This window comes from Zalophus californianus, chromosome 15 (assembly GCF_009762305.2).
Source record: "Zalophus californianus isolate mZalCal1 chromosome 15, mZalCal1.pri.v2, whole genome shotgun sequence".
In the NCBI taxonomy this organism is placed as follows: domain Eukaryota; kingdom Metazoa; phylum Chordata; class Mammalia; order Carnivora; family Otariidae; genus Zalophus; species Zalophus californianus.
The window spans coordinates 47,372,226-47,392,633 of record NC_045609.1 but is presented as its reverse complement, the minus strand read 5'-3'; the positions used below and the strand labels follow the sequence as shown (position 1 = coordinate 47,392,633).

Genomic DNA, 20,408 nt, shown 5'->3' with positions numbered 1-20,408 from the left:
TCCAGGCTTTGCTCTAAGGCGACCTCCTTCAGCCAGGGTCCTGGGCTGAATTGTGTCCCGCCAAATTCGTGGGTTGAAGTCCCAATCCCTAGGACCTCAGAATGTGACAGTGTTTGGAGATAACATTTCTAAAGAGGTAATTAAGGTAAAATGTCATGAGAATGGACCTTAATCCAACATGACTGGTATCTTTCTTTATAAGAAGAGGATGTTAGGACACAGACAGACACAGAGGGTGATCCGTGTGAGGACGCAGAGAGAGACAGCCACCTACAAGCCAGGGAGAAACGCCGTGGAAGAAACCAACCCTGCCGTCACCTTGATCTTGAACTTCCAGGCTCCAGAACTGTGAAAAGTCTTTCCAGCCTGTGGCACTTTGTCCTGGCAGCCTGAGCAGACTACGACAGCCACAATATCGCCCAGGGCCTACCTTTGGGCACGGTGCATCTCTCTCTTTAGCGTTCCACCTCAAAGTCACGTTTGTTTGCATGGACATCTTAGCCCCAAGACTCCAACAGTAAGATCTGATGCCCTCCCCCACTTTTCCCAGGGATGTGAGGAAGCAAAAGGCAGTGTTCAGGATATGTTTGTCAAGTGAATGAGCAAGGCAGCCTTTGGGCCATCAGACCTTTCAGCCCAGGAAAATGCAATGAATGGTGTTTGGAAACATGACAGCAGGCCCAGCCTTGATATTTATGACCCTGCTTCTTGGCCTTCCTGGGGAGTGGTGCTCTCTGCTCTTCAATTTATGGTCCTTCGGTGCAGCCCCAGACTGACAAGGGGATTGCAAACAGGCTCTTTGCTAATAGCACATGCAGACAGTGCTGGGGCTGGTGTGATCCTTGGCCCTGGGGTCAGACACAGGCCCTTCTCATCCAGGGAGGGGCGCAACGGACCTCAGAAGCACCTCCTCCTCCATCTCGCCCTTTGCAAAGCCCTCGAAATTTACAGATAGATCACTCTTTCCTATCCATCCCTCACTCACCGTCTTTGGCATAGCTTCATGCCACCTCTATGTTCTTAAAATTTATCTATAAATCGACTCACTGCCCCCAGAGGCCGGATGACCCAGGCCATAAAACACTCCATTTTCTTGCCATCCCCAGGTCTGAGCTACGTTGGGTAGGGACACTCATCAGGGTCTCTCCAGGGCTTGCAGAAATATGGAAGGGATTGTGTTCCCTGGAGAGGAAATCTCAGGTAGGGGAGTTGTTAAGGAGCTTCATTACCCTAAATCCCCATGCACCCACCTGGACTTGACTTCATTGAAGAGGCAGTGAATTTCCTCTCAAGGAGCTCTGAAAGGCTGGGGGTGGAGAGAAGACACTGGAATAGAGTGATGCCTTCGGTGCCCAATGACCGGACTGAGAGTGACCCATGCTCTGGAAGGCACTGGAATTCCTCAGAGGGGCTCCACTAACTACTTCACCTGCCATATTCTCCGTTGGAGGGCAGAAGTCACACAGCAGCCCAGATTCTTCCAGGATGAGCTCCAGCTCCAAATCGGCATGTGGACTGGGGCCCTTGACCTTCGTGTAAGGAGAGGCTCTGGGAAGAGCCTGCCAAGCCCAAGACTGTTGTGGGGTACAAAGACAGGGCAGGCATACCATGGTGGGGTGTCTCTCCCCCATCTCCCAGGCTGACATGGGCAGCCTCATGGCCACGTTCTGTGGCTCAGCCACAGAAGTAGGCCTCCTGGGTGTGGCCCCTCACTCCCCATGAGCCCCTGTCCAGCAGGCAAGCCTGCAAGACAGCCAGGTTCCATGGAGGGAGACAGGAAGGCCTGAGAAACACTCTGAGAGTGGGCTGTGCGTCCCTGAGGGCTTCTTGCCTTTCTAGGTATGGGAGGCAAACAACTGAGTGGAAAAGAGTGGCGATTTTATACTCACGAGCCCTCTTGCATCTGGAAAATAGTTGTTTTAATAAAGTAAAGAAAATCCAATATTTCCCATTAGTTTCTAGTAAGCGACCCAATTTTTCCCCCCACGTAATCAGCCCTCTGAAAAGGTGAGTCCTGTGAGTTCGTGGGCAGCCTGTGAGCAAGTCACGGTTTCCAGATCGCCACTCCCAGGCTCCCAGGGTGCTTTCCTTTTTATAGAGTGCGTCCTTGGACAATCCAAGGCCAAAGTCCCATGGGCCGTGGAGTGGTTCAGGGTGTGCAGCTCTGATGGCCAGGGGCCCCTTCCTCGGGGGAGACTCTCCTGAGCCCCGGGCACTGGGTCAGTCCACATTTGTGGGGTGCTGCTGCAGCTCAGGACACGTGCTGCTCGGCCAGACTTCCACCGTCTCTTTCTTCCTACCCTTCTGCAGACCAGCAGAATATTCTCCCCTTCTCATCGCCGACCAGGAGTCTGGTCTGGTTTCTTGGGAAGAGAAGGAATAGACAAGAGCGTTAGAGCCAAGGGTCGGCCCTCAGGCAACTGTGACACAGGGGGTTCAGTCCAGGACCCCGTAGGGCCTGCACCTGGCCTCCACCTGAGGCAGGGGGAGGGGCTGGGAGAACTGGAGAATGTTCTGACCCGGGGGAGGAGGACTTTTGAACTAGGAGGGTTGCGGCCTCCTTCATGACTACGGAGAGACACTCCAAGATGTCCAGGCTCCAAGTGGCAGGGTGAAGCCCAGACTTTTCTCTCCAACATCTCCAGGTGTGCCTGATGTCCCCCCAGCCAAACAAATGGCAGGGTTTCCCTCAGAGAGGTAGGGCTCTGGACCCTCTGTCCCTTTGCCCATGGCCCACCCTAGCCTACCTCACTTCAGCCTGGCTTCTAGAACACTTTGTGGGTCCCACCACCACGGACCCTGAGCCACCCACTCCAGGGCAGTGAGGGAAGAAGGGAAGCAGCTCTCAAAGGTCCATAGCCTCCTGAGGCTACACTTCCTAGTGTGTGGAATGGATTAATGACAGTAAGTACCACTTACTGCCACAGGGTAGCTGTGAAGAATAAAATACTGTCTATCAAGGGTGGTGTCTGACACTTGGCTCTTCTACACTGGCTTAGAGCTTTCAAAAGGCTTTTTTTTTTTTTTTTTTGTGGTGTAGGATCATCACTACACCAAATGTTATAATCGGTAGTGAGCCTCAGGAAAAAAGTCTCTCTATAGCATGAAACTACAAAGCCATACGCTTTTACCTTCTAGATTTCTTCATGAATTCATGGATATTTGAGAGAGAGAGAGAGAGAGAGAGAGAGCAAGAACATGTGCGTGTTAAAAAAAACGTCCTAGGGCCCTACATAGGCACCTTGTTTGCCTCTTGTGCGTGGTGGGCCCTTCCAGGTCCCTGCAGTAGTGAGGTCACCTTCCAGGGCCAGGCAGCCTGAGACTAGAGCTGCGGGGGGCCTTTCCCAGGGGCGGCCCCGGCGCCCCCTGCTGGAGGCCTGAAGAAGCCAGGCCTTGGTTACCTGGACACGGCCAGAGCTGTCACCGCAGGGCTGGTCTTGCTGGGCTTCCCAGTCAAAGCAAGGCTGACATCCAGCTCTCGACACAAGGCAAGATTCTTCTCCCACCTGTGACCTGTGGGGGTCGTGCAAGAGAATCGTTCGAAACCCCGAGTGGGCTCACACACATGCACGTGTACGTCCACACGCAGGGCCACAAACACATACACACGTATTTATATTTGTGGTCAGCAACTTGTTAAATTGAGGGGGAAAATATATTTAATCTTGGCCTGTGCTGTTGCAAAAAGGGCCGTCCCAATTTAATTTGCAGGCTGTGATAGTTACATGTGCTGACGTGCTGCGGTACCCATTGTGTACCAAATTGGATTTGTGTATTATTGCTTTCTAAATTGCATGCCTAGTTCAGCAAAATTGTTCATCAGTGTTTACTGGCTTTATGCTTAATAAGATGCCCCACAATACCTTGCTGCCAGGATGTAATGCAGCCCGTAATTGCCTAGTAAAAATAAATTACATAAAGTCGGCATTATCAACTTATCTAAATCCTCTCACGCCACAACCAATAATTAAATGCTGAGAACGTTTTTTCAAAAAATATAACTCAATGATTGTTACTTCACTCATTTTAATGACTGCATTTGGGGACAGACAGTAATTCCTTCAGCATGGAAGGGTGAGATGGAGAGACATCGGCAGGGTACATTCCCACGAGGTCCCTCGGCAGCCGGGCGGGAAGATGCCGCTGGCCCAGCTGGGCCCAGATGGCCTCTTCTGTGCCCTGGGAAATGCATGCGCATTTTGTGTTTGTGCAAAAGTCCAAACAACAAGCCTTCCCTGAGCACTTTTTATGTACCAGATTGAGTCCAAATCTACGGGGCGATTCCTAAAATGAATTGTGCTCAACAGGGTTGGTCCTTGCTTCAAATGACAAATAAATGAATTCCAGGCAGAAATTAGATTTCATCTGTACACAAATGCAGCATTCTTAATATCTTCAAAGATCTCCTCTCTTGCCCCTTACGACATCTGAGGGATGCAGCGATATACACGCCAACAGGACACGTGTGCAAATATCTATGTGTCGTGCCCAATACTGTTGCTTTCCAGCCAAACCGTTTCGAACAATATTTTGAGAGCAGCAAGACCTCCACTGGCTTGGGTTTGTAAGCCTGCACATGGACTTGCTAGCTCCATACTGTGGCCCAGCCTGGTTTCCATGAATGTGTCTGCGCCCTCATGTCATTTCACCTGAATCCTCCCTTGAACTGTGATTACAACCCTGGCACGTAATTCTTTTTGACAGTGGTGACCTCAGGCAGGTCAGGGCAAACAGCAGGGGAAGGATGTGGACCTGGGCCTGAGGGGGCTCTTGCCAGCCTGAAACTGTCTTTGAGCTCCCTAATGTCATCAGCCGGTATATGGGGGGGGGAGGCTCTTTCAAGCCTGTGAAATTATAAGGACGACCTGCATTTTGTTGAGTAGATTCTTGCCTATGTCCTATTATTTTTCTGTCATCACGTTAGGATGTACAGGAGCACCTCCATCTCACGGAGTGGGGGAACTGAGGGACAGAGAAGCTGTTGGGGACAGAGCCAGGTCTAGAGCCTTGTCTCCTGCTTTTTTTTTTAAAGATTTTATTTATTTATTTGACAGAGAGAGACATAGTGAGAGAGGGAACACAAGCAGGGGGAGTGGGAGAGGGAGAAGCAGGCCTCCTGCCGAGCAGGGAGCCCGATGCGGGGCTCGATCCCGGGACCCTGGGATCATGACCCGAGCCGAAGGCAGACGCTTCACGACTGAGCCACCCAGGCACCCGTCTCCTGCTTTTTATCTCATTTTCCATTGCTCTGGACCCCACCCCCAATGAGCACAATCTCAGCACAACTGCTGATCCTGAGTAGAAACCCATGAATACACTGGCACTTCCAGAATCAGCAGAATGTCTCTGAGGTGCCCTTTGTTCATCTGTCTTTCCATCCACACAGCATTCTTGTGCAGACATCCATTTATCTACCTTTTCTTCATTGGACCACCATAGCTCCAGAAACGGGCAGTGGCACGCAAGCCTGAATCGGATGCTCCCCGGCAGGTGTACCACAGACTTGTTCCTGGGCAGGCTAGAGAATAAGGAGCCTGTGCTAGCTCTCTTCCAAGACTGTGGCAGTCGGGGAGGAAGTCTGGCCCCTGCTCTCCAAAGAAGTGCTATCAGTTTCTTAGAATACACAAGCCCCACGCATTTTTCTTTTTACTCTGAGATGGGCTGATTCCCTGTAGTCCCAAAGGACCCTCGAGACACTAGGAATAATGAAGTGAATGTGGTTGTAGATCCTTGTGAGGTCACTGCTCTGGGTCAGCCCAGATTATTGACAAGTGTTTCCGGATGGCCCTATTTTGAAGGAAGGGATTCCCTGTGCAGAGCCTGGGACCTAGTAAGAGCTGATCAGATGTCAGTGTATGCTTCTGTGAAGAAAGAACCATAAATGGATGACTAAATGACTCAAGGAGGTGTGGAGTAGTTCCTTGGGCACTAACTAACTAATTCAATGGGCACTAACTGAAAATGGCTACTCTTTTCAGAAGGCAGCCCTCAGCACTCTGGAAAATGCTCTCCCATGAAAGATCAGGGGTCCTGGGATGCAGTGCAAACCAGAGAGACTCATGATGACAGGAGACTCCACACTTCACGGTAACATGTTTCCTGTTGTCATACACACCAGGAAAGATGTCTCAGTCCTGGGCCCAAATCTTCGATGAAGACAGAGCTGAGAAAGGTTTGCCGCATTGGAGGAGGTGATGGTGGGGCCATTGGGACAGCTGTGGTACACGAGCAGGAGGTGATGGCTTTGATGGTGACCTTTGTGTCTATGGTCAGGGGGTGGTGCTGTCGATGGTGATGCATGGCAGTATCTGTGGTCGAGGTTAGTGTGGCAGTGTGAAGTGAGTCTGAGGCTGGTTGTGTCTGCTCTCATGGCAGAAGTGAAAACTGCAGTAGTCATATAACTTTGGGCAAGTTACTAAGCCTCTCTGTGCTTCAATTTCCTTATCCTTCACAAGGGTGTCATAGTAAAATCTACCTCACACGGTTGCTGTGACAAATAAGAGAACGCATGGCAAGTGTGCACCATGGAAGCCGCTCCTGGTCAGCCCTCTCCCTCCAAGTTCTGTAATGGTGGCCATGCCAGCTGTGCTACCAGTGGCCATGACAGCAGAAGAAAGAGATTTCCCTCCTTTAGTACCATCTGCCACAACCCAAAGAGGGCTTTGGAATAGTTGTTCTCTTACTTTGGTGCACACCACACTTACCTGGGAACCCGCCGGATATGGAAATCTAACAACCCCCAATCATTTGCTGGGGTTTAAGGTAAGAACGGACCCAAATCTACATTTTTAATAAGGCTTCTGGGCAATGCTGATGCAGAGGACCCCCAGACCCACTTTGAGGAGCTTGCCATGGGGTTGCGTGGGTTGAACCAGGATCCCCAGGGAAAGCTAGGGCACTATGGAACCACTTCCTCTCCCCAGGCATATGGCAAGGCCCCTCCCTGGCCCCTCCTTGCTCCTGGCTGTAGCCCGGCTGTCTAGGCAAGTAGGTATTTGGACCCAGGCCCTAGGCTGGGAAGTTTGTCATTGAAGAGTCATCCAGGCAGATGGAGAACATTAAACCAAGTTCTGCAAGGCATGTCCCCCCACCCCCACAATTCTGAAGCTCAGGAGGTGCTGACAACCACCATCACCGCAGTTCACATGTCCAGGGAGCAGCCCAGAGCTCACTGGTCCCTGCATGATGGGGCCAGGATGCAACAGGACTTCTCCATGATGGTTCACATCTGCTAGGAGCTTGCAATAAACTGTGCTCTGTCCGCCCAACTTGTCAACATCCAGAGAGACCCGCTGGCTTCCCTGGGCTCTGTAGGCCTGAACGGCGCTACAGGAGGGGAAAGGAGAGGGAAGAATGAGCAAGGCAAGCGTGCCCCGCACCCTGAGCAGGGCAGGTACCTCTAGGGCTTGGAGGTGGGGCTGAGGTCTCCTCTGGTGCTGCCAGCCCGGGAACAGATGTCTTCATGTCCTCAGTCCTCCAAATCTGCCCAGAAAAGAGAAAAGGCCATGGCTGGGGAAATGATCCTGTCTGTAGGCTTGGGCCCATCCCATTCCCTCACGTCCAAGGGACTCTGAGGGAAGGTGGGGGAGCCTGGTCCCCTTTCACCTCCACTATTAGTGTATTCTCTGGGAAAGAGTACTTGGGCTTCAGCCGAGCACAGTTGCAGCTTGGATGGGTTCACTCTGCACTCCTGTGACAGGGCATCTGCCATCAACCTCAGCTCTATGGGTGACACTCAGCAGCTGGCTTATTGTCATTTTACCTAGCTAATGCCCTCTCATCCTGCTGCCGCCATCCCTGGAGGCCTCCCTCCCCACTCAGCAGCTAGGCTTCCCCATCCTCTGTGTCTGGCTCTTGGTCCCAAGCGCTCTTGTGAGCATCCTCAGGCTGACCACATATGGCTTCTTCTCACTTGCTGAGTCTGGAAGTTCCTTAGCCAAAGGACAAGGACCAGCCTCCCCTTAATGCTTCTGTGAGCTCCACACCAGGCCTAGCACCGCGCCGGGCCATCCCAGGAGCTCAATTATCTTCCTGGATGGATGAGTGCTGAGGGTATGAAAGACTCCCACTCATGACTTGGGGGCCTGTGAAAGAAATGCACCTGCTACTCAGACAGCCCAAGCTCCTCTGACTGACCCACAGCGTGGACCGCACCCCACCAAGCCCCGGCCTCGCTGACCTCTTCATGTTCTGGCTAGCCCAGGACGCCCTGCTCTCTTCAGAGACCATGTGCCCCTCAGAGCCCACAGATAAGGCTTCTTGAGGGGCCTTCCTCAGTCTTTTTTCTTGCTGTCATACAGCAAGCTTTCATACATATTTGTAGAATTCAATGGGCATTTTCTTGAATACCTTGTGGCATATTTGACATTTCCTTTCATAAACTGTGGAATTCAATTGACAGCTTCTTGAGTTAGCCTCTGAATGATTCCTTATCTTTCCTGTCAGTCTCAGAAAAATTACCTTGTTCTTCTCCTTGTGCTAATCCTCACACCTCAGTGTTTCTGTTTCCTTCTCTTCCTGGTTTCTTGCTGAGGGAGGATTCTCTCCCTTGCCATGGCCTTCCTAAGAGGATCCATGGCACTCTTTGATCATCCTGGTCATAGCATGCATTGCATACATGTAGTTTTTCTCTTCTCTTCTAGGATATGAGCATCTTAAGGGCCTATTACCATTAAGTTCTGTGTCCCCTATGGCTTGTATGAAGAGTTTGGCACAGAGCCAGGGTTAGGTGTTTAGATAGATGAATAGATGAACAAATATGTGGGTGGACAGATGGGTTCATTGATAAATGGATGGGTATATGGAAGCATAGAGCATTGGATGGAAGGATAGGAACAAAGGAATGAAGGGAGGCAGGGAGGGAAGAAGGAAAGGAGGAAGGAAGGAAGGAAAGAAGGAAGGAAGGAAGGAAGGAAGGAAGGAAGGAAGGAAGGAAAGAAGGAAGGAAGGAAGGAAGGAAGGTAGGAAGGAAGGAAGGAAGGAGGGAAGGAAGGAAGGAAGGAAGGAAAGAAGGAAGGAAGGAAGGAAGGAAGGAAAGAAGGAAGGAAGGAAGGAAGGAAAGAAGGAAGGAAGGAAGGAAGGAAAGAAGGTAGAGGGATAAATAGTTAGGCAGGTAGGTAGATGTATTACTGGATGGATGGATGAATAGATGGACATGTAGATGAATGAATGGATGGTAGATGGAAAAACGGATGGATGGAAGGATGCATGGATGGATGAATAGGTATAGAGATAAATAGCTGGATGGATTAGTGGGTGGATGGATGGGTGGATGGATGGATAGGCAAGTGTGTGAATGGATGGCCCAAATATTTCTTTTCAGCACTGGGCTATGTTCTTGTGCATTTGACCATTCGGCTTTCACACCTTGTGATAATAAGTGTTTATTTCATTACATGAGTATATGTGTATATAAAATTATACATACATAATTTCATTTATTTATTTATTTACTTTATGCCTGGAGGGAGACTTGCCTTTGCCCTCATTTGCTGCGGAGATCTGGTCTGGCCTGCCACCTGGCTTGAAATGCAGCCTATAGATTTAGACTCTTGGAAGAAGTGAGCAGAACAGAGAAAAACACTTTCTTGTACCATGCCTTCATTTTGCCCAAGACACACCTACCCGAACCATGCCGTCTTGACTCCCAGTGATGATGACATGGTTTGTGTCCCATGCTGGCCCCTCCAACATGCAGCAGCAGGTTATGGCTCCTTCAGGGCCCCAGGCGGTGGCGATGCTGGCCAGGGGTTGTCCGTTGACATTCCATAGAGACAAGTGGGCTCCCGCACAGGAGACAATGGTGCCCTGCAGCAGCGAGAGCCGGCTTTACTCCATGCTGGGCTCACTGCCTGCCCATCTGCCACTTGCTCAGCCAGTTTGTACATGCAATCACCCTTAACCTGCTATCTTCTGAAGACTATCCAAGCTAATATTGGACCTTCTAAGACACCTACTTCTTCCCAGATGACTCATCGGTCTGCTGTGTTTTCACATACTGCAAATTCCTGGCTATCTTCCTATTGCAATCATGTGTTTGGATACTGCTTTCCCTGACACAAGCTGACTGGCTCACCCTTTGGACTTCTCCCACAGCCCTCTCCCTGACCATATACTGACTGGCATAGAAGACCCAGCTTGGAGACTGCCCCTGGCTCTGGACATGGGACTTATACCTGGCTGGCTGGCCCTGTGCCCATTAAGAAAATCTGGATATCACCTGGTGGAGGGCAAGGACAGAGGTTTGAATGATTGTATATAGCTCATAAAATTGGACAATGTCCCTCTGAAGGGAATTTCTGAGGAAAAATGTCCCCATTGAATCTCCTGTAATGGTTATGTCCAGAGTTTTCTTCTCAAGTCCTTGTCTATGTTATAGCCAATGGTGTAGTGGTCACTGTCACCGAGGTCTCATAAAACCAGCTGGAGCCATGCTTTTGAGCCTTGCCCTAACCACAAAAGGGATGTAGGCAACTCAGTGCCCCTCCATAGCCCCCTGGACTTGGCTCTGTCATGTCTTTTCCTGAATTGTTTGGTATAGAGTCTGCTTGAGGCCAAGGACCATGTTGATATATCTCTGCCCAGTACCTAGCACTGGGCCCAGCAGGCACTCAATTGGTGAACTCGGTTGGTTTCAGGACAAGTTGAAGTCAACAAGTTGTTGTCCTGTTGTAAGTCTTCTCTGAGGACTGAGGACATTATTCTTTATGGGTTTTATGCTCTCTCAGATCAGGGCTTTTTTCTTTCCTAATGCCTCCCCCAATTCATCTGTTCACCCACCATCCATCCATCTATCCATCTATCCATCCACTCTCTATCTGCCCATTTACCTATCCACCCACTCATTCTTCCAAATATCCATCCACCCACATACCTATTCATCCATCCATCCATCCATCTATCCACCTATCTGCCTGCCATCCATCTGCCTATTCATCCTTCAATCTCCCCATCCATTCATCTACCCATTTATCCATCTATCATCCATCCATCTGTCCATCCATCCATCCACCCTCTATCTGCCCATGTAACATTCATCCTGGATTCAGGCCTACCTGGAGACCACTTTTGACTAAAGTTGGTACCAGGAGCCTTCTTGAGCATCTCCCCCTCCTTCTATTATCCCCTTGCCCAGTCTATCCATGTGCTGGACTCCTGAGGCTTTCGTGAGCAGATGCAGAGGTTTTGAATCCTCAGGGAACCCCGTGCCCTATGATGGAGATTCCAGCCTGGGAGAAACTCCATATTGAGATTTAGATATATATTTCTCTAACTCTTTCTCTTCTGTCTCTGTCTCTCTCTCTCACACACACACATGTTCCTGACAGGCTCATCTATGGCAGCCAGCACCGAGGGACAAGCAGAAGCACTTCCTGCCATGGAGACCAGAAGCACCTGCTGAGTTAACACTGATTTGCAGTCAGTGAGCTGAATTAGTCAGTCAAGCCCAGCAGATCTCTTACCAAAGCCAACTTCATGCTTGTGCCAGAACAGACACTTCCCACCACCCCCACCACCCTGAGGGAGAGAAATAAAAAAGGAAAAAATAAAATCTAGACCCAGATGCTGCCCATGTTGATGGCTCCACTCTGTCTGGGTAAAGAATACTCCACACAGTCGGGAGCCTCTTCACATTCTTGGGTGGTCAGCCTCTCTTTGCCCCTGGGTTTTCTCTTGGGGCACTGCACCATGCTGCCAGGCAGGCTCCCAGACATTGAGAAGGCAGGGCCTTACTGAGACGTCACTGATGGCGAGAGCAGAGATGCCTTCTCGGTGGGTAGGCAGGCGGGCCACGTGGGTGAGTTGGTCCAGGTCCCACAGGATGCAGGTGCAGTCTCGGGAGCCACTCACCAGGAGGCTGAAAGGGACCGATGCTGCCAGGCACGTGACAGCCTGCGTGTGTCCGTACAAGGCCTGGAGACAAGGGGCAGAGCCACAGCTTCTGAGAGGGACTCTGAATCCAGCTACTTGGGGAGATATCTTGTCCTCCTTTTCTGGGTCCGAGAGGAGGAAACAGAGATTTGGGGTGATTCTGTGATTCCAAAGTCTGGGGGGTGTGTGTGTGTGTGTGTGTGTGTGTGTGTGTGTGTGTGTGTGTCCATGCTGGCCTCTCAGCTCAGTTCCATCCATTCCTAGGAGTTGGGGCCCAGCCAGGGTGAATCTGCAGTCCTTTTATCATAACTGAAACAGAGGCCAGTAGCGCCCTCTTGCTGTGTGCTCAACTGCACTTGTCTTCCCTCTAGTCATAGGCAAGGACACTGATTTGCAAAGTGTGGCGTTCCAACCAGGTGCATAAGCATCATCGGGGAATGTGTTAGAAATACGAATTCTTGGGCCCTATCCAAGACCTACTGAATCAGAAACCCTGGGGTTGGGGCTCCAAAACATGGGTTTTCACAAGTCCTCCAGGAAATGTTTGTGCATGCTCAAGTTTGAGCATTACACCAAGGGAGCCTTGGAAACAAATATGCCTCTGCCCACTAAAACGGGAAGAAGGCAGGTCAGTCAGGTCATAGTGAAAAAAAATATGACTTTTCATGTGTGATGGGTCTGGGTTCATAGCCTGTCTGGCCACGTGGCAGCAGGTGACTCAGGGCCCTGGTCTTGGCCCTCCGGTTGGCCTGCGCCAGGTCTGGCCTGGTTCATAGATGCCCACGTATCCAGATAGGGCCAGAGCCCTTGCTCCCCAGGACGTGTGCCAGAGGGGCTGGGGTGACCTGACACCCCTGGGCCCACTGCTGCTGCCAACAGTGTGGTTTCCATCACAACTGTCCCAGAAGCTTCCAGGTAAGCCGGGATCTGAGAACTCCTGTGTGCGCCCCTGCTGGCGTCCTTTGGAATCCACCAGAGAAGTGTGGAGGTGGCATTCTGAAACATGATTACGCTGGCTTACCTAGTGGTAAACCTTCACCCTCAGGACAGATGACTGCTCACTCATTTGAGTCAATGAGGCTGAGCATCATTTTTCAAAGCTGTCACTTTGCCTGGTCACCGCAATTAAAAGTTCTGCCAGGGATTCCTGTTTGTTTCTAATAGGTCTTAATGTGGCACCGACCAGATGGTGCTGGCAAGGCTCTGGACGTGACCCACAGAAGATGGTTTGGGTCATCTTAGGAGACTGGAAACTATCTAAGTGAAGAGAAAAGCAGAGGCTTTGACCGGAGCGCTGATGACTAAGTTCTGACCTCAGGGGACACGTTGACTCTAAAGCGTGTAAGCCGGGGGACCCTGCAGTCAGGGCTGGGCATTCAGAAGGAGCTCTGAGCCCAAGTGCCTACGTGTGTGCTGTCCATTAATGGCGTCAAGTCTGCTGCTTTCTGAGAGGAGGCCCTGGAGAGTGAGGGGGACCAGCCAGCATGTAGGCAGTGCCCATCCACCGTGAGGCACTCAGCCACCCCCTTCGGGAAAGGCTGGTGAAATCAGCAAAAGAGGACGGCAGATTTAAATGTGTTCTCTATTGGCTCTTTTGTTTTCTCAGAATACGGTAGTCCCCCTTATCCATGGGGGATGTGCTCCAAGACCCTCAGCAGATGCCTGACACTGTGGATAGTACCAAACCCTATGTCTACTGTGTTTTTTTTTTTCTATACATACATACCTATGAAAAAAATTAACTTATGAATTAGGCACAGTAACAGATTAATAGCAATAACTAATAATAAAGAAGAGTTACAACAACATACTGTAATAAAAGTTATACGAATGTGACCTCTCTCTCTCTCTCGAAATATCTTATTGGACACTGTACTCACCCTTCCTGTGATGTGATGATGTGAGTTGATGAGATGACATGAAGGGTACGACACAGGCACCGTGACACAGTGTTACACCAGTACTGACCTTCTGACAATGAGTCAGAAGGAGGAGCATCTGCTTGCAGGTCGGGGTTGACCGCAGGTAATTGCGACCATGGGAAGTGAAACCATAATAAAGGGGGGGAGGGGACTACTACAGTACCTGTCTATATGGCCAATTAAAATAACTTCACGATGTCATCATACCTAACTAAAGTAGCAAAAAATAAATAAAATAAAAACCTCTGGAAATAATTGCTCATGCTGGACACCTGTTTTGAGATGGGCACTCTGAGTCGTCGGTGACACGGTAAAACTATGGAGCCTCGATAGATAAAGCATCACGTCCCTGCTTGGTAATTCTACTTCTTGAAATTTATTTTAAAGAAACAATTAATCAGAAGCAAACAGCAATCTATATAAGTTGTTTTCTGCAGCACTATTTAAAACAGTTAAAATTTGCAAGTAATGTAATTGTTTAGCTTTAGAAGAAATGGTTTATTAAACTGTGGTGCACTGACATAATAAAACAATTGAAATGTAATTTTATGGAAATGGAATAATATGGAACAATTGAAATGTAAATTATAGAGACTGTGGAAAAGCAGAAACAATTTGATAGGCTGGGCGAAAATAGAATAAACATATCTACACAATGATCAGAATGGTATTAAATAGGTATATCTGGGGATGGCAGTATGCAACAAAACTTTTATAGGGATTAGAGAGAATTGTTCAACTTTGAAGTGAATTTGACATTTGTCTTTAATGTTGTAATATCTTTAAAAAATAAAACCCTCAAAAAACTGTCTATGAAACTACTTAATGATGATTTTGTCAACAAGCGGGGGACAGATCCCCTCACTGAGCAGCTGGTGGTCTGGGGGAGCCCCAAGGCCATGTCAGCCACCATAGGTAAATGAGAAAGTATTCTATTTTGCCTAAGAAATACGAGCATGTGGGATGGGATTCCCCATCCCTTTTCCTCTTGATTTATAACCAGGAGAGGATGATGAATGGCATTTTTATGCTGTCAATACCGGGGCTTTTACAGTTCATCTTTATTTCTGAAAGGGACCTCAGAGCAGCCGGGGGAGGCTGCTTCCCCGACTTCCCAAGGCCAGCTCTGCAGTCAGGCTGGATCTCCGGCTATCCCCAGAGTGGTGCCTGGGAGAGGGGAAGGCTCCACAGAGTAATGCACTGTCTCTTCACTTAAGTCTGGAATTAGGACCCAGCCTCCTGACTGCAGTTCATAGAAAGGAGCAGGGAAACCCAGAACGATGTGAAAATGTGAAAAGGCAGGGTGCTCCGAGGCTGGCTTTGGAGGACCGCCTTGGAGAGTCTGGTGAAGGCAGCCTGCGCTTGGCCCACACTGCTGTCCCGGCCCAGCAGGTGCCACTGCTCCACAGGATTCATCAGCCCCCTCAGCACTGACTTCCTTCACCTCATGTTCATGAGAGTCCACCGCGCACTGCCCAAGCGCTGGGGGGTGGCTTGAAAAGCATCTAGAGAAACCCAGGATCAGTTCCGGTGAAACATGTTCAGTTTAGGAAATCTGGCCCATGGTGAGTTTTGTATGATTCGTTTGGGTTTTTGTTATCTTGGGTCTCTATGGCTAACTATAAAGCAGATATAAACACAAGTTGCACTTCAAGTTGAGGAGACCTAGTGGTACTCTCAGGCAAGTTCAAGGGTGCAAAAGCAGGAAGCGTGGGCTTAGAGTTAGATCGACCTAGATTAAAATGCAAACTCGCTCTTTCTGAGCTTCGGGTCTCTCCTGTGGAAGTGGGAATGATAGTGCCTGCTTTACAAGAGTAAACGAATGCACGTGTCGTAGTAAACGGTAAGGACACTGTACTTGTTCTCAGAGCAGCGGTGGGTCCTGAGGCAGGACCAGAATGAGACCATTGCCCCCTGCTTTTGCTCTAGTCCTGCATAACCACTTCTGTTCTGAAACAGCCTTTCCATTTCTGCCTCTAGCACCCGTCACTTAACTTCCTTGAACCTACTTTTTTTTCAGCAGTAAAGTTAGGATGATAATAGTACCTATTTGACAGGGTTGTTGAGAAGGCAAAATGTTCAGCATAAAATGTCCCTGGCACATGGTCAAAAACATGCTCTAGCGCAAGGAAACTGGTTTCATTGGCTCTGCGGCGCAAGCAGTGTCTCTCACGGAGGTGTGGGTCTCCATGGAGGCACCTGCCGTGCGGGCTTGTCAAATCCACTGTGGCCATGAAACCGTGGCCCTCTCATGGCACAGAGCCCTGTGCTGCCCCCAGTGCCTCACTGTGTTCTCTGCTCCTGAGGGAGGCAGGGCTTTCGGTGCTCAGGGAGTTGGGCCACACTAGGGTGCCGCACCCGCCCCAGGCACCATCCCCACCGAGGCACCATACCTGCTTGAGGTGCAGGCTTCTTGGGCGGCCTTTGGCTATGCTGAGCTCCCACACACACACCACAGCGCTGGTCCCAGAGGTGATGATCGTTGTGGGGGCTGGGCACACAGTACACAGACAGCGGCCCCAGGCAGCCAGGTTCTCGAAAGTCATTAGGATCTAGAGGAGACAAGCGGGATGAGCCCTGGTGCCCCGGCCAGCACAGCGCTGCGAGCCAGGACAGGGTGACACAGGGACAAAGGCAGGTCTGGATAGTGCTGGCCTGCCTGTGGGCCATGGGAACGGGGGGACATGTCACTTGTTTGGGAGGCTGGCTCTGGTGACAAAATCCAGACAGTCCAAGCCTGTGCCCAGGGAGCTCATACTCTAGGGATTGGGGAGAGACAAGCAAGCAGTAAGTCATGGGGACATTGTGAAAATCCCATGATTTGGGATTTTCATGGGAAGCACAGTGAGCCTCAGGGAGGCCAACGACAGCCTGAGGAGGTCAGAGACAGGTTTCAGGAGGGGCTGATATCTGGGACTAGTTTCAGGCTGCCTCATGAAGTGGTAGGGAAGGCTGGGGATGGAGAGACAGAGCTTGGTGGGCAGGGAGTTCATGCCATGTGATCAGTGGGTGGGAATTAGGGTGGGAGGGGAGGCGGGCTAGGCAAGGAACCTGGGAGGCTGCCAGGGCCCCAGCAAGAAGTGAGGTCACTGGATGGCCTGAGTCAAGGATGGAGGAAGACTAACCAGATGGTTGGCTTCTGGTACCGGCTGAATGCTCAGTGACTGTCCTCTGACTCCAAGCCATGACCAGGGCCAGAGGAACCCTGACTTCCCACCCAGGCTGAGTGAGAGTCTGAGTGGCCTCCATGTAGCCGAGTGGCAGAGAATGCTCTGAGGTGATGGCGTGCACTGAGAACTTGCAAGCTCCACTCCTTGGAACACAGGTTGGAGGCTTGGCCCACGAGGGCCCTGAGCACAGCCGTACAAACCTCTCCCTCACAGGCAGGGGGCACGGCCGCATGGAGGCAGTGGGGTGTGGGCAGCTGTGCCTGCTTTGGGCCGGCCCATCCCCAGACTGCCTCTGCCCCAACAGACAGAGGCTGAGGGCCCTGCGCCTGCCCTGCATCCTGAGCCCGCCCCTATGGCCCACACCCACCCACCTTGTCGGAGCCATAGTTCCCCAGGCAGCAGCTGAAGTCATCAAAGCCCCAGCTGAAGGTCCTGTTCCAGAGAGGAGGCAGCAGCACCTTGTTCTTTTCCACGGCCAGGATGCTCTTCTCAGTAGGGACGATGTGGCCAATGGCTCCTTTGGGCGACTCGGAGCCTAGAGAGAAAAGGTACATATCTACCCTGCAGTTAGTATGGTGGAGCTTACACGCCAAAGGACAGCACCCCCTATCACTGGGCCCAGACAGGAGCCATGGCAGGTGACCCAGACTTGGCAAATCACCACCCCTGGCAGGAGCTGCTTGCTCGCCTAGGCACCACACCCGAGGGCCTTACTCCAGGGGCCGTGTCGGACCCTGGTCCTGAGCTGGGCCCTCCCCTGCCTTTGCACATACATGAAGCTCGCATGTGGCCACGCAGGTCTTCGTGTCTCTGAGGGCTGAGGCTGTCCGGGCAGATGACACAAAGCCACAGGAGCCTTGTGGGGGCTCTGCCCTTCCTGCCCCTCCCAGGCACCTTATCGAGCAGGGTGGGGTGTGCCAAAGACACCGTTCTTGAATTTGAAGGGAAAAAAAGGACACATCACAAAACCCCAACAAACCCAACCTTATAGTCCTTATACAACTCCAGAATGTTGCCCCATGCAGTGGGATTTCCCCAAAGCTGTGCAGCCCGCAGGTGGCAGATATCAGACTTTACACACACCGTGTCTCCAGGAAGCAGCCGGGCTGGAACTCCCACTGGGCTCTCTGCCCAGGATAGATGCTCTTGGCTTAAGGCCCGAAGGCCCATCTGGGTGCTCGGGAGCAACAGTGACTGTGGGTACCACTGAGGGGAGGCTGTACTTCCCTCAGGAAATCTGGGACTTCCTCACTTGGCTTTGGAGTGGGGAGGGGTGTGTGTGTGTAGGAAAGAGAGAGAAAGAAAGAGAAAGAGAAGAGTGTGTGTGTGTGTGTGTGTGTGTGTGTGTGCGCGCGTGTGCGTGTGTGTGCGCTCACATATATGAAAGAAAGAGAGGAATGTGTGTCTTAGACAGACAGGTCAGTCTGTCAGGATCTAACAGAGGTGGTTCTGGACATTTCCAGAGCAGAGGCCTCCCCAGATTCCTTCTGTAACTAGAGACACAGCCATCTAAAGCCAGACCCCAAGACCCTGAAGGGTCTGTACCCCTGAACCTCCAAAGGAGCAATAGTCGCTGAAGGGACAACTCTGGGACAGGGCACCAAACAAAGCAGACCAGGCAGTCACCTTTGACTGTGACCTGGGAGGGCCTCAGTGCATGCAGGTTGTAGAAGAAGGGCTGTGGGTGGCTGGGCAGGCTCCCAGGCAGGACAGCATCCTTTCCAGGTGAAGGCTTGCCCACGGAGGTCCTGGCTGGGTGGGGTTTCATAAAGAGCTGGAGAGACAGGGGACAGACAAAGACCACACAAGTCATTAGGGATGGATGGCCCAAGGCGGCGGCGTCCCCACGCAAGTCACAGCGGCACCTCTGCTCTGAGCACTGCCTGGGCTGGGCTTGCTCCTGACTGAGATGAGCATAAAGAGAACTGTCTGGTTCAACCCTCAGATATTGCAGATGAGGGGCTTGGGGCTCAGAGAGGGGCAGCTACTTTCTCCAGCTCATGGTGCAGGACTAGCAGAAATAGCCCTCCTGGCTGCCAAACTGTCATCTTTTCCACACTGCCTGGGACAGGATGACCTCATCGAGGAGCCCTGGTCCCTGGCAGAGCTGCCTCTCATATCATGGAGTCAGAATGACCCTCTTTCCTCTCTAGATCACATGTTTCTCCTCATTTGCTTGAGCTCTTTCTCATATATTTTTTTTCCTTTCCCTTGCAAACTCTCTGCAGGCACATCCATCTGGGCATCAACACAGAATTCTTTAATAGCATCCCTTCAAACATTCCAAAGAGCACAGGCAAACCCCATTAGTGGCCTTTTTTATTTTCATTTTTCTTAGATCTCTGCTGTCAAATCGTCCCTCATGCCAAGCTTTTTGCATAACCAGGCAAAACATGAAGTGCAAGGCCATGCTGCTGGCAGAATCTTGCTGCTGCCACAGAGGGCAGCTGAGGCCAGCTCTCCACCCTCCCCTCCCCAACGAGGCTGTTTTTTCCAGCCATCGGGCCCATGCTCCTCGATGGAAACATCCACCGGGTGCCACAATGGAGGGGTGAGAGCTGGCCCCAGCTGGCCCCAGGGGCAGAGGCGAGGCTCAGCAGGCAGCCAGGGGGTGGGTGGGTGGGGTTCTCACAGCGGTCTAGGCTCAGTGACAGCCCTTGATTACTGGTCTACCTAGTAAAGCTGGGTGGGTGATCAATACAAACAGAAATCAGAGCAGTGATTTTTTTAAATGAGCATTAAACAAAGAATGTCCCTCCTTTGCACAGCAGAATGACTAAAGCACCACAGGCTAGAGGCCTGTCACAGCCTCGGCACGCACAACCCCCCTGATGGCAAGTGCATGGTCCTGAAGTATTTTAATCCTGCCTCTAGTTGGGACCCCTGGAAGAATTCCAATTCTGATGATTACTTAGAAATATTTTTGTAAAAGCTAATATGCTACATCACTAAATAAAATCAGAATCTAAAATTGTGTGCACTCTGTGAGCATAGTGATGTGAAAATATTTTTTGCTTGTGGACAAGGGCGGTGAGTATATCACCCAGGACACAATCGGATGGGGGTAGCTAATATTTTGATTTAATTGCTTTATCTGGATTATTTCATTTCTCAAAGAAATGAAACCATTCGCTACCCGAGCCTCTTTCCTGAAATTCTCTCTTTCCTAAGAAGCATTTCCTGGCCAAACCCACATTTTGGATACATTGTCCATTCTCCAACTCACCCTTAGGCACTTCTCACATTGCCCTCCCCTGGAAGCCGAGCAAACCTGGAGCATGTCACGTAAGACCAGGTAGAAGAGATGTTACTAGATTTGCACTGTGAGATGAGCCCATCCAAGCCTCATGGTTACGTGTGGGTAAGGCTGCTGCCCAAGATGGCCCCAGAATTGGCTGGGCTTATGCACTCTTTTCCCAGCATGGCTCCTGACTTCCCAGGCTGA

At 50.9% G+C, this 20,408-nt stretch overlaps 1 protein-coding gene across 2 annotated transcripts in view; it reads right to left on the bottom strand.

Moving 5' to 3' along the window:
* Positions 1-1,903: 1,903 nt before the first annotated feature.
* WDFY4 (WDFY family member 4) overlaps positions 1,904-20,408 on the bottom strand; it is a 296,192-nt gene continuing 277,687 nt past the window's right edge. For both annotated transcript variants that reach the window (XM_027595872.2, XM_027595873.2), the window contains exons 55-62: positions 18,590-18,737; positions 17,335-17,519; positions 16,187-16,345; positions 11,734-11,913; positions 9,625-9,807; positions 7,398-7,482; positions 3,402-3,513; positions 1,904-2,363 (exon numbers count right to left, since the gene is read on the bottom strand). In XM_027595872.2, the coding sequence (XP_027451673.2) occupies positions 2,297-2,363; positions 3,402-3,513; positions 7,398-7,482; positions 9,625-9,807; positions 11,734-11,913; positions 16,187-16,345; positions 17,335-17,519; positions 18,590-18,737 (1,119 nt within the window). In that variant the 3' untranslated portion in view covers positions 1,904-2,296. The remainder of the gene's footprint in view (positions 2,364-3,401; positions 3,514-7,397; positions 7,483-9,624; positions 9,808-11,733; positions 11,914-16,186; positions 16,346-17,334; positions 17,520-18,589; positions 18,738-20,408) is intronic.